Raw genomic sequence first — 15,314 nt, forward strand, 5'->3', positions numbered from 1 at the left:
TGCTAAACACTTGCCATTAAAATTTGGAAAACATCTTAAAAGTATTGCTCATACCACAGCCCTGCTTCAAAGAAGTATATTATGATACCTATGAAATTAAGGCAATGCAGACTTCTGAGTAAAGATGGTGGTTTGAACAAAAGCATCTCCTTCTAATCTCCACTAAAACCCCATGAAAACAATAGAAAGGGGACTTAAAAAAAGACACAAACCCTTAAGGATGAGAAGGATATGAAACGGACCCACCCACTCAAACCGCAGGCTTCTCTGGAGGGGAGGAGGTGGCCAGTGGGGGCCGCAAGGCAAGAAGGGAAGCATCCAGACACGAGGGGCTGAGATGCCACCTCACCCCACACCCCAAGCCCTCCTGATGATAGTTCTCAGCCCTCAGAATCCTGGCAGCCAAGCCGTCACTCTCAAAGCAGGAGAATCTGACCAGGCAAGAGAAAGCCTGAAGAGATCCTGCCATCTGGCACCTCCTCAGGTAAACAGTTCAGCCAGGTCGGCACACAGGGACTGACGAGCCCTGTCTCCACCTCAGAGCTTCCACTCAAGATTATGACTATGGATCACAGCAGCGAAAAACTACTTAAAACATTTTTTTTTTCCCCAAGAAAATGTCCCAGCACTGAAGAACCGAAGTCCCTGGAGCAAAAGGGCCCGCTGGGCGGCCAGCACTGCGGGCCAGGTCTCTGGCTGGAAGACGGTCCCCAGCACAGCACAGAGCCAACGCCAGGGACTTCCTTGGACTCTTCCTCCTTCTGGCCTGACTCGCGTATCCTGCAGGAGAAAATCCTAAGGAACTTCCTGAGGAAAAGTAGCATGTCGGCGTAATGTGTTGCTGCGGCTGCTGAGAACGTGCGTGCTTGCAAATCTCTTCACTGTACCCTACAATGAATGCTTGTCTGGGCTGGAAACAATATTCCTTCAGAAAACTGAAAGTCCTTTATAATCTGTGTCTCACATGGGCGTGAGGTGGAGCGAATTGCCAGGATGCTGGCTGAGAACCAGTAATTGAAGATGATGGTTCTGGAATGGAGCTGGCAGGAAGATGTCAAAGAGACTTCTTGGAGAAGTAAAATTAATCTGACAACTGATCTTCATATAACTATCCTGAGATGAGATTTAGACAACTGGTAAAGAATTGAGAATTAACTAGTGATAATTACACAGAAAGCTAACAAAAAGTCAACTACTCAGTGCAGGAAGACTAAGGCTGTGCAGGAAATATGACTCCAACTCAGGTGGTAAGGAGTATTTGCATACTTGTAACCAAATAAATGCTGAATACTGCCTTACCCAAAATCACAAGATAACTTTACTAGAAGGGAAGGTTATCGAAAAGCAGTGCCTAACATTTAAAAAGTCAAAAAGCACCATTATGGGCAATAGTAAGAGACAAGAGTTCTACACCAAAATAATCAGCTAGAAAGGCAAGTGTCGGGAGATGTGAAAATAGGAGATGGAGGAGAGGGGGTTACAGAGAAGGACAGAGGGATAGCTGACAAACAAAAACATTATCTTTAATTGGTACTAAAAGGCCTTAAAAATAATATTTTGGATGTTAAAAATGATCTAATCTGACCCAGCATCTGTGCATGATTACACGTTTCCCCTAGCGAGATGAATAATGACTTGTATACAAACTGCTCATGGTACAGAATAATCCCTGAGGCTGTTAAGACATCTATCCAGGGTCCCCAGGCCACAGAACCCACTCGGCCTGCAGATGGGACATGACAATACCTGGCTCAGCTGCTGCAGAATCCCAGGAAAGTCCGTTCATAAAAGACTTCAAATTAACAGTGAAAATTTGGTAGAAAAGGCCAACAGGCAAGAAATGGCACTTGTAAAAAGAGGTGGTTCAAACCACTACTCAGACCCTTACAAGTCAAATGGGTCACCATTTGCATGCCTCTGCTTCTGCACCCTGAGAGCTCAATACGTATTTGCTGAGAGAGTAAGTGAATCAATTAGAATTATTATCACCAAATGTCTAAGTTTGGATACGGTCCAGATACTGCTTCTTGACATTATGCGGTGAGTCATTTGCCACTGTAGGTCCAACATCAACTCAACGGTAAACATCTTATTAGAATCTAATTCTGTTGTCAGTGGTAGCAATATCTGGGAACATATTTCACTGTCTGCCTCCATGAAATTTCAGTTGGAGCCAAAGCAGATCATAACTGCACCACACAGACTTTCAAATCAGGAGTTATCAGAGCTATTAAAGCTCTTGAGGGTTTGAAGAGCTGAGTTCAAAGGCAAGACTAATGAATTGCTGATGGATTTAACAATTCTTTCAAGTATTCTTTACAATTATAGTGAAGGATTCTTTCCTTAATTCATGAATGGTTTTTAAGGTCATTTTAATTAGATAAAACTGTTAAATAAAAAATCATACAAACTGTCTAATAACAGCATCAGATTTTTTGATGACTATATTTAAGTATTTCTGGAAAGAAACTGAGCTCTGATAAAGGGGTCTGATTTGGGTCAGCAAGCCTCTAGAAAGCAAACCAGGAGCACGTTTTACAAACATGACTTTCTAGCAGGATTCTTTAGTTTACACAGCCACAAACACCATGCTTCCAGCTTCCAACAGCTGAGGGGAAACGACTGCTGGACAGGGGGAGATGAGGGTGCCGGACAGGGGGAGATGAGGGTGCCGGACAGGGGGGAGATGAGGGTGCCGGACAGGGGGGAGATGAGGGTTTCTAGGGCTCCTCCTTCTTGCACTTGCAGCAGAAGCAGTGCACGTCTGGCGGTTCCTTACCGGATGACCCTATTAATGTTCTGACCAAAACTGTTTAAAAGGTACAGACAACCATGATTTTCCCTTTGACCCTGCAGATCACTGAGCACGGTTTCAGCTCTCGTGGTCGTTTTCACCATCCTGCACCACCGTGCAGCACGGACCACCAGTGGTCTACATCTCTGGCCACCCTTAACCTCAAGAGAAGTCTGTGCAACAAAGAGGGGATGGTGAGGAAAGGGGGCTTTCCCCACATCTTCATAATCATGTAAGATCTTTTAAAAAGGCTCCTGAAGTGTGTATACCACGCTGCACACACGATCAAAATTAAATTTTAATTTAAGTGTCCTACTCTCTGTAACATTAAATGTAATAAAGACTCATAAGCATAAAACACAGACAGGCCTGAGTACATCTGCAGCCCAAATCAGCTCCTCTCTCTTCCTCCTGAAGCTGGAAGGCATGATCCAAAGATCACTTTCATTACACTTGCAGAATGACATTACGAAGCTGAAAGGTTACCTCTCTAATCCTCCTCAGGCTAGGCTAACGAGAAAATCAATGTGAATACTCTGAGGAGAAAGTCACGGTAGCTGGAAGCACTTACATTTGAAACATTTTAAGAAAAAAAATATACATATATACATTTAGTATATACATACATTTAACACATTGATGTAAATTAGAAGGTGCACAGCCATAGCACATAGATATGTAAATTTATATAATAACAAGCTTAAGTAATTGTCTCAATACTGTCATACTACTCACGTAATAAAAATGGAAACGTAAAAGCCATCTATGTATTTACTCGTGTATTTACGTAAGGAAGGCTTTTCCAAGAGTTAAACAATACATTAAGAAGACATAACAGAGCATGATGAGAAGATGCAAAAGGCTGAGGAAGCAGAGGATGACACAGGGAGCAGGGAGTGTGAACCCACTGAGAAAGCTCAGCACCAAGAATGCCTCTCCCTGCTCCTATCACGGCATCTTGACAGAAGAAAACGCTATGACCCAGTGAAGCTGAGGGTCGCCCACGACGACATAACTAGTTAGTAAGGGGGCCAGACACAAGACCCTTCAGCTGCAGTCCCCTGCCGTGGTGGGGGAGACTGGTACAAAAATAAACACACGAAGAGCTCACTTATCTCCCGTTCACTTACCTGGTTAAAAACTAGAGAGAGAACAGAGAAAGCATAAGCAAGCACACAAAGCCTCCTGGGAGCGCCACACCGCTGGCCCAGGTACCAGGTTGGGCCATGTACCCGGGCAGGTCCTGCAGGCTCTCAGGAGAGAGCCGATCTCTACAGCTCATTCCAGAGAGGAGCCCAGCCTGGCCATCTGTCTGCCTGATCCAAGCAGCACTGGGGAGGAATGAGGAAGCCCTCACGTATTTGGGAAAATAAGAAAAATCTCCTCCTGTCTTGACAACATCAGCGTCACCTTTATGGAGGTTATATGACTGATCTTGGTCTATTCCACAGCAGTAAAGGAGGGCAGACAGCGGTTATTTGTAAGAGTGCACATTCCCGATAGTCCCAGGTCTAAATGAAAACTGGTCACTTCCAAAGTTATAAACAAACCTAGTTTGACAATAAGTAATAAACAATCTAAATATTTAACAGAAAAAAAAAACAATTTAAAATACATCCACAAGATAGAATATGAAGCTCTCAAAAATATTTATAAGAATTTTTAATAAAATGGGAAGCCACTTGTGTTGTTTTATAGAACTAGGATAAATATTTATATATACAATATGATACAATAGTATCTTGCTATCAGAGTTTATAATTTTAAGAGAAATAAGGCAGAAAGGATGGGAAGGAATCTGAGAAAGAAAAAAATACACATACACATATATATCTGAATCACTCTGCTGTACACTAGAAAATAACACAACATTGTAAATCAACTATACTTTAATAAAAATAAATGAATAAAAACAAACCAGAAAAAGACAGGAAGGAAATTCACTAACATATTAATGATGCCTTTCCCTGGCAGAATTGTATGAGTGACTATATTCTTTTTTATTTTACAAACTTCCCATATTGAGCATATACTATCTTTCAAGCAATCAAGCAAGCAAGCAAGAAAGGAAGAAAGAAAGAAAGAAAACTAAATGCATTTTAAAGTGAAAAGAAAAAAGATACAAGTCATTATCCAAAAAATATCAAGAAACGATCAACATTTTCTCTGGCTTATGATCTTACCTTAACTTTCTTTTTCCATGTAGATTTTTGCTTCTCCTCCTCTTCCTCAATTAATTTAAGTGCCAGCTCTTTGTTCACTTTTGGCAATTTCTAGTAGAGGAAAAAAAAAGCTGTACTGAAACACCTGTAATTCAGCTTTAAAGGTTAAAGTAAAGAGCAGGAACAAAAGTCCTCCAAGTCCCAGTCTACCCTGGCCAACACACACACATTCACCACTTTTAAAAACTTAACAAATAATCTGGAAAAAGGAAAAACCTGTCACAAGTCTTTTGTACTGAAAGCATGAGTGTGGGTGTATGTGTTCTAACCGATGCTCAGTTAGAAGTGACTGTATTTCATGGTAGTTAATCTTAATCAAAACTGGAAGCAGGAGAAGGAGATGGGTCTGCCCTTTCCCGTCCGCATGCTGCTGGGCTGACGTCCCACGTCGACAGTTCTCTGCCTCGGTGACAACAGGTGGCCCCAGCAGAGGGAAAGCCCAGTCTGCGGTTTCCCACTCGCCCAGGAACAGCCTCCTTCCACCTGGAGGACCCCACTGCCAGCTGTTCGTCCTCCTCGGAGTCTGGACTCTGCTCCGCAGGCTGCCTCCTTCCGGCTGCCCCGGCCGCTGCCTCTCTTATCAATACCTCAGTGTCTCCACCCTTTCAGTCTCTAATACCTGGCAACAATTCTTTACATTAAATTCCTCTATTAATAGAACTAGTGTGGTCTGACTCTTGTCTGGACCCTGACATAGTCTAATGACGTCTTCCCATGATCCAAGCAGCGAGCCTAAGATGTGGGCAAGTATCAGTAAGAAATGGGATTAGCAAAGCCACAAAACTCCAAAATCTAAACTTATTTGAAAACAGCATCAGATTTTCTTTGTAGAGCTGACTGTATCAGTTAACCTGGCATTATTTTCGACAATGACATTAGCACAGAGTCCACAATGATACAACTGTAGAGTATCCACCCTCACAACAAATAAAATATACCAAAAATATTAATAAAAGATGTAAACTAAGGACGGAGAAACTAAGAAATGGACGGCAGCTTTCTTTGAATAATAAACAAAATGAAAACGAAGTGCTCTTCTCCAGTAAATTCGACAATGAGTCAAGATTTACCTTTAATTGGACTCTCTGTGCACGTGTTTCTTCTATCTTCTGTCGAATCTTATCTTTCCTATATTCTTCATAAGCAAATGGATTTACCATCAATTTCACCTTTACAAAGTGAAAAAAATTAAAAATAAGGGAATTGTATTTAGCAGCGTGTTTCATATACACCATGAATATTAAGCCAAAGAATAGACAGATTTCTTATTACAAATCTTAGGTATGTTTTACTAAAATGCAAGTAAGTAGAAAAGAAATGGCTATAGACTGCTCCTGAGTCACCTAAACGACTGCAGTTCTGTATTTACCTTGTGATAGAGTCTTATGCTTATTACGAATCTTAGGTATGTTTTACTAAAATGCAAGTAAGTAGAAAAAGAAATGGCTATAGACTGCTCCTGAGTCACCTAAACGACTGCAGTTCTGTATTTACCTTGTGATAGAGTCTTATGTCCATGAAAAATCCATGCATATACGCCCGGAGAAAAGGTGATCCGATGAGATGTGTGAGCCCTGGGAAAAGTTAATCAGGAGAGGGCAGGCCCTTGTGAAATCTCAATTAAAGTTCAACAATTTTTCATGGACAATTTGACTATAATTTCACTTCTGACTAAAAATTTAAGGATTAGAATTATTAATCTTCAATAACTGTGAAGAAAATTTTAACCTACTTCAGCAATATCATCTTATTTTTAATATCAACACTAAGCATAAAAATAATGGAAGTGTCCTTATGAACTATGACAGACTGGTTAAAAAAAAAAAAGGTGGGGAGCTCCCTATACCAGTGGTTCTCAAGATTTTTGGATTCCACAAACCAGTTAAATTTTAAAAATAATACTGGATCAACACTGAGTTGTCAACTTTTATACTGCCAAGGAGGGACAGTGATGGCAGTGAGGGAAGACCATTGTGATCACCCGTAACTTCCAGAACCAAAGAACACTGTCACAACAACAGTGTAGAAAGGGCATGTTTTTTCTCAAGAAAGAACAGTTGGCAAGTCTGTATCAAAATAAATACTATATACACACATACTTCATTGTGGATAAATGAAAAATTCACTGCTAATCAGTGTTTGGGAGCCTGGTTTTAAACAATACCTTTCATAGGGTGTCCAAGATTAAGCAGATTTCATTCACAATTAGTGGTGGTCATATCACATAAGAAAGCTCTGCTTATGTCAGAAATTATAAATTGCAAATATTTACAGAGAAAGGTTATGAGAATATTCATCTTCAAAATAAGACCACCTGTGATATACTCACATGAACAGCAGCTTTAGTTGGTATAACACGAAGTGATTATGTTTCCAAGGAAAATATTACCCTGATTCCCACATTTTTGAAATCAACATCCCTCCAGACCTAAAAATCATGTACTAGGCAAAATCACAAAGATGCACAAAACAGTATACATTATAGAACAACATCAAAAGGCAAAAATTAGGATAATCTCAAAAAGTAATTACAAGACTTGGTCAGAAAAATACTTTCTTAAGAATTTGTTAGGTTAATAAAAGTACAGGGTTTTGGGGAAGAGTATAGCTCAAGTGGTAGAGTGCATGCTCAGCATGCACAAGATCCTGGGTTCAATCCCCAGTACCTCCTCTAAAAATTAATAAATAAATAAACCTAATTACTTCCCCCCTCCCCCCAAAATAAAAAAAATTTTAATAGAAACATTAATAAGTAAAACTACAGGGTTTGGATTTTCAAAGTAGAAACTTAAAGCCGGGGTTGGGAGGTAGGGGCGGGGGAGCTGAACCTTAATGAAATGTCCAAATGCATAGCGATCTGTGTTTAGGTGCCTGCACAGGTATTTATAATTTGTGTTTCCTCTATCAAGTATATAAACTTATTTTCATGGCCCAGAATTATTCCAAGTTAGGTCATAAATAAAAACCAGCAGGTTTTCACGTTAAAACAATTTTAAACAGAGACTCTGACAGGTAGCTTTTCTCATCATTGGCTGCACAGAACACTAAGACATCTTTGAGGAGGCAGAGGCTCTATGATCAATTAAGTCTGGGAAACGTTTCATACTTTCCTCCCCCTCCCAGAGGTTTATAGTGTCGGGTGACAGTGAAGGCTCAAAGAAGTCCATAAGTAAAGAAACTGATTTAACTTTGCTTAACATAGCATTTCTCAAACTTATTTGCCACAAATCTCTTAAAGTAATAGGTAACATCCATGTATTACGTGTAGATACTGTGCTGAGTACTTCTCAGGCATTATCTGATTCATTCTCCAGGCAACCCTATGGGTAAGAACTATTATTATTGCCATTTTATATATGAGGAAACCAAGGCATAATGAGCTTAAGAAACCTGGCCAAGGCATACAGATACAGTGGGAGAGGACGGATGCAAACCCAGGTCAGCCTCTCTCTGACACCCATGACATCAGCCACGGTGCTACCCATCCAGCACTTCTTACAGAAGCAGCAGTCCACGAAACCATGCTATAGGATCTGCTAAAGGGCACAGTTGGGGAAAGTCAGAACTTGCAAGTACTCAATGCTATAATCATAAGAAATAAGGGAAATTATTTGGCCTAATTTTTACTTTCACATAAGTTATTTAAAGGTTCTATATATGATGGTAAAATCTGTTGAAAAATAACTAATGGCTCATTGAAAATTAAAAGATATTAATTTACCTAAAAATAATTTCTAGTATAACTACTTTGTTGAATACTATATCTATTTCCATAGTTTTAAAATTAGGCAGTATGAATGTATTTTATCATTTTTTATCTTTATAACTGCCTTCCTCACCCAAAGTAAACAAAGTAAAGAGACTGAAAAAGCACCGAAAATACACTAAACACAGTAGTTTTTAAAAATCCACAAAATAGCAATGACTTTTTATTCTCCAATTTGAGAACGTAGGTGAGTGTGACAAACCTACCGCAAAAATCACATTGCAGACATTTAAGCAGCCACTTCAGTAGGAAAACCTATTTCACTCACAAGTCGTTTTTTTAAAGGCTAAATACAACTCTTGTCTTTCAAAACACATTAAAATTTAAAGGATTATTTTGGTGGTTAAATGGTAGAAAATAATTCTGCCTGGATTAACTGTGCTGTAAGATATAGGTTAAAGATAAAGTTTGAGAATCTCTCTATTAATCTGTTACATGATTCTATTTTTTAACCATTCAGCTGCTGCTGTACATCTATTTGTTCGAAAGACAACTAAGTTGCCTAGACTTGTGGAGAATGGCTCCTCTAAGTCTTCCCATTCTCAACAATTTGCTAAGTAGCCTCTTCCCAACGATAGAACAAGATTGGTAAAATCTGTTCTCATTATCCTACAAACTAGGACTAGTCAACTAAGATAAATCTGTTCTTCAGAGGGGTCAGTATGGCTCAAGTTAAGAACACAGACTCTAGGTTTAAATTCTAACCTTCACATTTACTACCACTGAAGATTTTCGCAAGATACTTTTAATCCTTCTGTGCCTCAATTTCCTTACCTCTAAAATGAAATCATAATAACATCCACTCCATAGCTGGAGGATTAAATGAGTTGTATGTAAAACATTCAGAATATTGCCCAGCGCATGTAAGCCCTATTTAAGTGTTGGTGGTTATTAAGAAACATTTCTTTGTCTGTATTCTTTAAACCTAGCTCACTGTTAAGGTTCTCTGTATTTGAGAATTCAACCTACGGGTTCTAAGTTTTGGATTAGATCTCTCAATAAGCAAACCTAGAAGGGAGCCAAAAATCATTTACTTGCAGTTTCTGAAATTTCTCAAAATCTTATTATATTCAGATAATACTTGAAAAAAAAAATCGCTGCTTCCTTGACTGATGTTTTTCCTATACATAGGTAGTAGGTTAAAAAAATTATTCCTCACTTAAGATACAAAAAGCTTCAGTAAACTGAATTTATCTGAATCTTTTCTAAGCATAGATTATAAACTTGACGATACATACTATGTTTAATATCTGATTTGTCAGAAAGAGAAGATTTGGAATATCAGACAAGTGTGACTCCATCATTTCTAATGTTCAAAACTGAAAAAAAAAAAAAAACCAAGTAGAAATAAGTTAATAAACATTTCATAATTTTTTTTTTTTACCTAAATTTTCAAGGTCTTTCTTGGTGACAAATTTGTAATCATCATAAACTGTGCTTTCTGGATTCTCTTCTAGTTCTTCTGTCAGGTTGTCTAAGAAGGAACACCACCTGGGAGCAGGACCTAAAACCTGCAGATTAAAAGGTTAGCAAACGTACACTCTCACCATGTCAACTAGGAGCTCGTTATTTTACAACCGAATTTCCTTAAATATAATTTTAAAACCCTGGATTCTATCACAAGTGCTGAAAAACAACTGCAATGTGCATAATCAAGTCTACAATGAAAGAGAATAAACCAAGTAGGAAGAACTTAGGCTTATTAGGGAATAAAATCTCAGGTTGGGATACAATGATATCAGTGAATATTCTTACATAAGAACTATGAAAATACAAGTAATTCAGGTACTAATAATAATATTCATCCATATTTCTATCATCTCTTTCACTCAAAACAGTACTAGCATCCCCAAAAGCATACTTGGTATACCAGATTTTTAAAGTTTGCCACTCAAGACAAACAAAAGTGTAAAATGTAAAATTTAAGGGTTATCAACTAACTACCTGATCATTACATTTTATCTTATATGGTCCACTTCACTTAATTCATTCAAAATTAAATTTCTGTATATAGAATTCTTCAGATTTAATCTAAAATGGGTTGCAAGGATCCACAATTAGTCCCAGTGAAAGGTTGAGGAACAAAGGGTTGAATAGAATTTATAACCACGTAATAAAATATGAATACTTCAATTTGAAATTCAATTAGTTCCATAAAATACTGTGACTGCTTTTTGCTTTTTTGACCTTGATATAAATCTTTCCCAGCAGATGCCTTGCCCACTGAGGTCAATGCATATCCCAAAGGAAGGAACACTCAGTGGGAAAGCCACAATACTGAAATCCTCTCTCGTAGGGGAGGCATTCAGAAGCGAGAGCACTGGGCTCTTACAAAATGGAACTTCCACTGACTGCTTGCCTATGTATTTTGATAGTAATCAATTATACAGGAAAAAAAACCCCAAAACTCGTAAGGGAAATTATTAAATCTAGCTTAACCTTTTTGGAGAAGGAAAGGTAGGCAAAAGAGAGTTATAACAAAGAAACACAGACCCTAATACCCTCTTCAATCATTAAAAAGAAAAAAAGTAGATGTTAGATAGTGCCACTCGAATTTAGTTATATTACTTTGCCTGATTAGAGAAGGTGACCCCGCCACTCCCACCAAAGGCTATGGGGCTCATAAACACGAAAAACAACTCTTAATGAGCATTAAAAAGTCCCATCAAGAAGTTTCTTAATAGTATAATCTATACAATTTTTAAAAACAGAAATGACCATCAAAGACAAACCTTCAAGAAATGCAAGGCATTGAAAAAATTCAGTGTAGACCACTTTAAAGAAATTGCTATTATCTTAAGCAATTTTAGGACAGTAGCTTGAAGTCAACAAATACTGATATTAATTGCTCCTACATACAAAGCATTGCACTAAACCAAAGTCCCCGACCATTCTCTTCTCCCCCCAGGTGTTAAAAACCTAGCTGAGCAGACGTTATGCGTGCGCATACACGCTCAGGCATTTAAAGCAATGAACTGAGATTGTGCTGAGTCCATGGGGGAGACGGGTGAGGGCTGGATGAAACAGGCTCTGCTGGGGTACCCAGTAAGTATATCTGAAAGGACTTCAGGTTGGAATGAACACATGAGCAAGCTAGGAAAACCATGGGGCATCCTCTGAGAGTCAGAGTTTAGGCACCTGCAACTACAAGGGTATCTGCTTCCTGTCAGTCATAAATCTGCAAAAGCAAAGCTCTATCATATACTGGCATACAACCGAGGACAGCCACCTTCTCCTCTTTTAGAGAGGAGGAAAATACACTACTAGCACTTTTCTAGAATGTAAGATCCAAGATACTGTCCTCCTGGGAGGGTTTAAGCTTCATCTGTTTTAAGTGCTTAATTTCTAGTACATAGAACATTCCCTGCCAAGTAGTAGGTGTTCAATAAATGTTTCATAAATAAATCCATTCACATATAAAGCACATATGAATACATTCATGAATTTCATTGCACAAACTATTAAGACTCAAAGGGTCCTGTTTGGTGAAAGTATTTTTTGAATTCTCTAACTGTCCTTATTCAGATAAAAACACTCAAATACCTCACCATAAAACTACTGGATATAAGAACACTTTTTGATGAAAGTCAGATTTATTTTGCCTTTTATACAAGGGAGCACTGGTTACCAAAGGGCCTCATAATAAAGTAGTTCCACCTTTAAAGCTTACATCAGTCTTAAACATGGGCTTCAAAGACAAAGGAAAGATTATTACACTGTGTTTACTGACTTTTCTTGGGGGGTGAGGGGTAGGAATATCATAATATCAGACCAGATCTTACTTTCACATAGACCTTTTTTATAATGTTCCACAACATCCTTTTTGATTAGTTATCTGGATTCTAACGGAATTGTTTTAAATTGCCTCTCCAGGGACAGGTCTGATTATGGTAAACAATCTCTGCAATCAAATTCATGGCCATTAAATTTTATAGGAGGAAATATTTCCATCAAAAACAAAATTAAATCTAATGGGCTGATTTTATTAATCACATTTCCCTACTTCCTATTCAGAGAAAAAAATATCAGAATAACCATAACAAAGTTGAAATTACTGATTTAACTGGTATTAACTGCAGGTTTTATCCACATTAGAGCTTTTCTCAAAGGTCCACCATTAAGTTTCAAAACAGTGGTCAGCTTAACCAATAAGGAAGGGTCAACCATGTGCAAAGTTCTGATATTCCTATAAGGACCACAACACTAACTACTGTGTAAAAATTCTTTGCTGTCTCTATTCATAAATACATTCCTCTTTCAACTAATACTTAAAATATATTAATTTATTCTTACATTCAGGCTTTACAACTTGAAGACAACATGTTTTTAAACAACTGGTATACTATTACTACTACATCAAAACTTTCTAGGTTTTCTGTATTGTCATTATACTGCTACATACTATACTGCAGTAAAAACTCACCGCTTGATTGTCTACATTTTTATGCACCATAAGAGTTTTATTTCAGAAACTTGATGAAGACTGATCTGTTTTAAACTTTTACTGTTTGTTAATGATCTTCCACTTTTTATGCATAAGAATTTCCTAAAATCACACACCAGTAAACGTAAGGAATTGGATATCTGACTCATCAAACTGCTATCAAGGAATACTGTGAGTCCCTCAGCAACTTTAATGACAATCATATCAATCAATCTAAATGGAAATACTCCATCCTCCAAAACAGGAAAGAATCTTTATCAGCATGCTATAGGAAAGCCTTGACTCAAATGCAGCCAAGTATCTACTTGCTCTAATCCGTTTAGGCAGAAGAACCAAGTTTCAAGTACATGAAAATACATGCCACGTACCCAAGGTCATCTGCCTCTATGATTACAATCTACCTTTAAGATGCTAATTATATTTGCTTAATTTAAAAATTCAAAATTCTCATATTTTCTGGTAATGGACAAATATGACTAAGAGTGGGGAGGAAAGACAATGAATATTAAAATTCTTAGGGGGCTGATAGAGCAGGGTACCCTTGCCCCCATTTGACTTTTGAAAAACCACTATGCCACATCACAAAGTTGTGCTAAGGCAAAAATAAGTATGGAGGATTACTGGATGGATGGTTTTTAACAGATCAAGGGGGATTAAAATAACAACAAAGTACTATTAGAGACAAAGAACCAAATTGTACTAATTCAGTATAAATGCTATAATGTATCCTATTTACTTTTAACGCTACTGAATATTTCCTACTATCAAAATGAAAATCACTGATAATATAAAATGGTAATTAAATATGAAATTGTTATCTTGAGTTTTAAACTAATGATTTAAAAAACAATTTAAAAACCTTTAAAACTAAGAAAATTCTTAATTACTCCATTTGGTAGAACTGTATCAACACACAATAAATAACTTTTTTTTCCCCACAATAACTTTGAACCAAATGGGCTTATGCATGAGAAACTCTAACTGATATATAATTATATTAGAACACACAGAAGTATGTAAGATCCCCAAGCTGATTTTTAAAAAATATTCTTTTACACAATTTTCAGAATGCATTACAGCATACAGTGTGAAGTGGGTCTGAGTGAACACTGAAAAGAGAATGGTGAATTCTTGTAAGTTCAGAGAATACAACCAGACCCGCTAAATGTAAGGAGGCAGATTTTACTTCAATTTTCATTCATCACATATTTGAGTTTCACATTTGTTATTTTCCAGGCGCAGTATACTCTATAACATTAGGTAGCAGAATGAAACCAAATGGGAAACGTTAGTTCACACACAACACTTGTGTGAAGGACTAGTGATTCTTAATTTCCTCAACTTCACTCATTCATTCCAAAACTTACTAAAAGCTAAGTGCTTACTGTCAAATATAAAGTCTAGAAAGCAATCAAGTACAACATAATGTGATTAGTGCCACAGAAGAGAAATTCTAGAATGTTTCTGGGGAGCCCTTTATCTGCTGAGGCAGGAGATCAAGATATATCTTTGAAGGAGACATTTGAACTAGGCCTTGAAAAATGGTAAGGGGTTATGATTTTGTATTCAGTAAAACAACTGCCATACCAAATAGAATTTAATGTTATAGAAAATTAATATATATTTTACTCATTATTAATTATAAGGAAGATGCTTTGTTAGAAGAATTATCAATTTTACTTTTTAGTGATCTTATACCACTATAATCCTAGAAACTCAATTTAAACATTATTTAGGTTATAATGACACCACTGAACAGATAAGCTACAATGGAGTTGAAATAAAAAATAATTTTACCACTGAGCTACCATGTAAATGATCTATTTATTTTGTTACAGAATTGTTTTCAGGACATTCTAAATGTAAAAATAAATATCAGTTTCTGGAACTAGAACAGTAATAAAAACAATGATAAGAATAGCAAAATTAACAAACGCAGTGCGAGCCCAGAGCTCACGCTCTAAGCGGTGGGGAGTTCCACCCCTTACCAGAATTTAACACTCATCTAATTTGAAATCTGTTACTCTTACCATAAGGCCTTAACTCTTTATCAGAAACTATTGAGGCAAAGAAGCATTTGAAATTCAG

At 37.5% G+C, this 15,314-nt stretch overlaps 1 protein-coding gene across 1 annotated transcript in view; it reads right to left on the bottom strand.

Annotated features, from left to right (window-relative positions):
- Positions 1-15,314, bottom strand: part of NOL10 (nucleolar protein 10) — an 85,948-nt gene that overhangs the window by 16,980 nt on the left and 53,654 nt on the right. Inside the window, exons 14-17 of the mRNA XM_010964022.3 lie at positions 10,167-10,293; positions 6,511-6,590; positions 6,087-6,185; positions 4,978-5,067 (exon numbers count right to left, since the gene is read on the bottom strand). Of these exons, the coding sequence (XP_010962324.2) occupies positions 4,978-5,067; positions 6,087-6,185; positions 6,511-6,590; positions 10,167-10,293 (396 nt within the window). The remainder of the gene's footprint in view (positions 1-4,977; positions 5,068-6,086; positions 6,186-6,510; positions 6,591-10,166; positions 10,294-15,314) is intronic.

The sequence above is a fragment of the Camelus bactrianus genome, chromosome 15 (genome assembly GCF_048773025.1).
Source record: "Camelus bactrianus isolate YW-2024 breed Bactrian camel chromosome 15, ASM4877302v1, whole genome shotgun sequence".
Taxonomy (NCBI): domain Eukaryota; kingdom Metazoa; phylum Chordata; class Mammalia; order Artiodactyla; family Camelidae; genus Camelus; species Camelus bactrianus.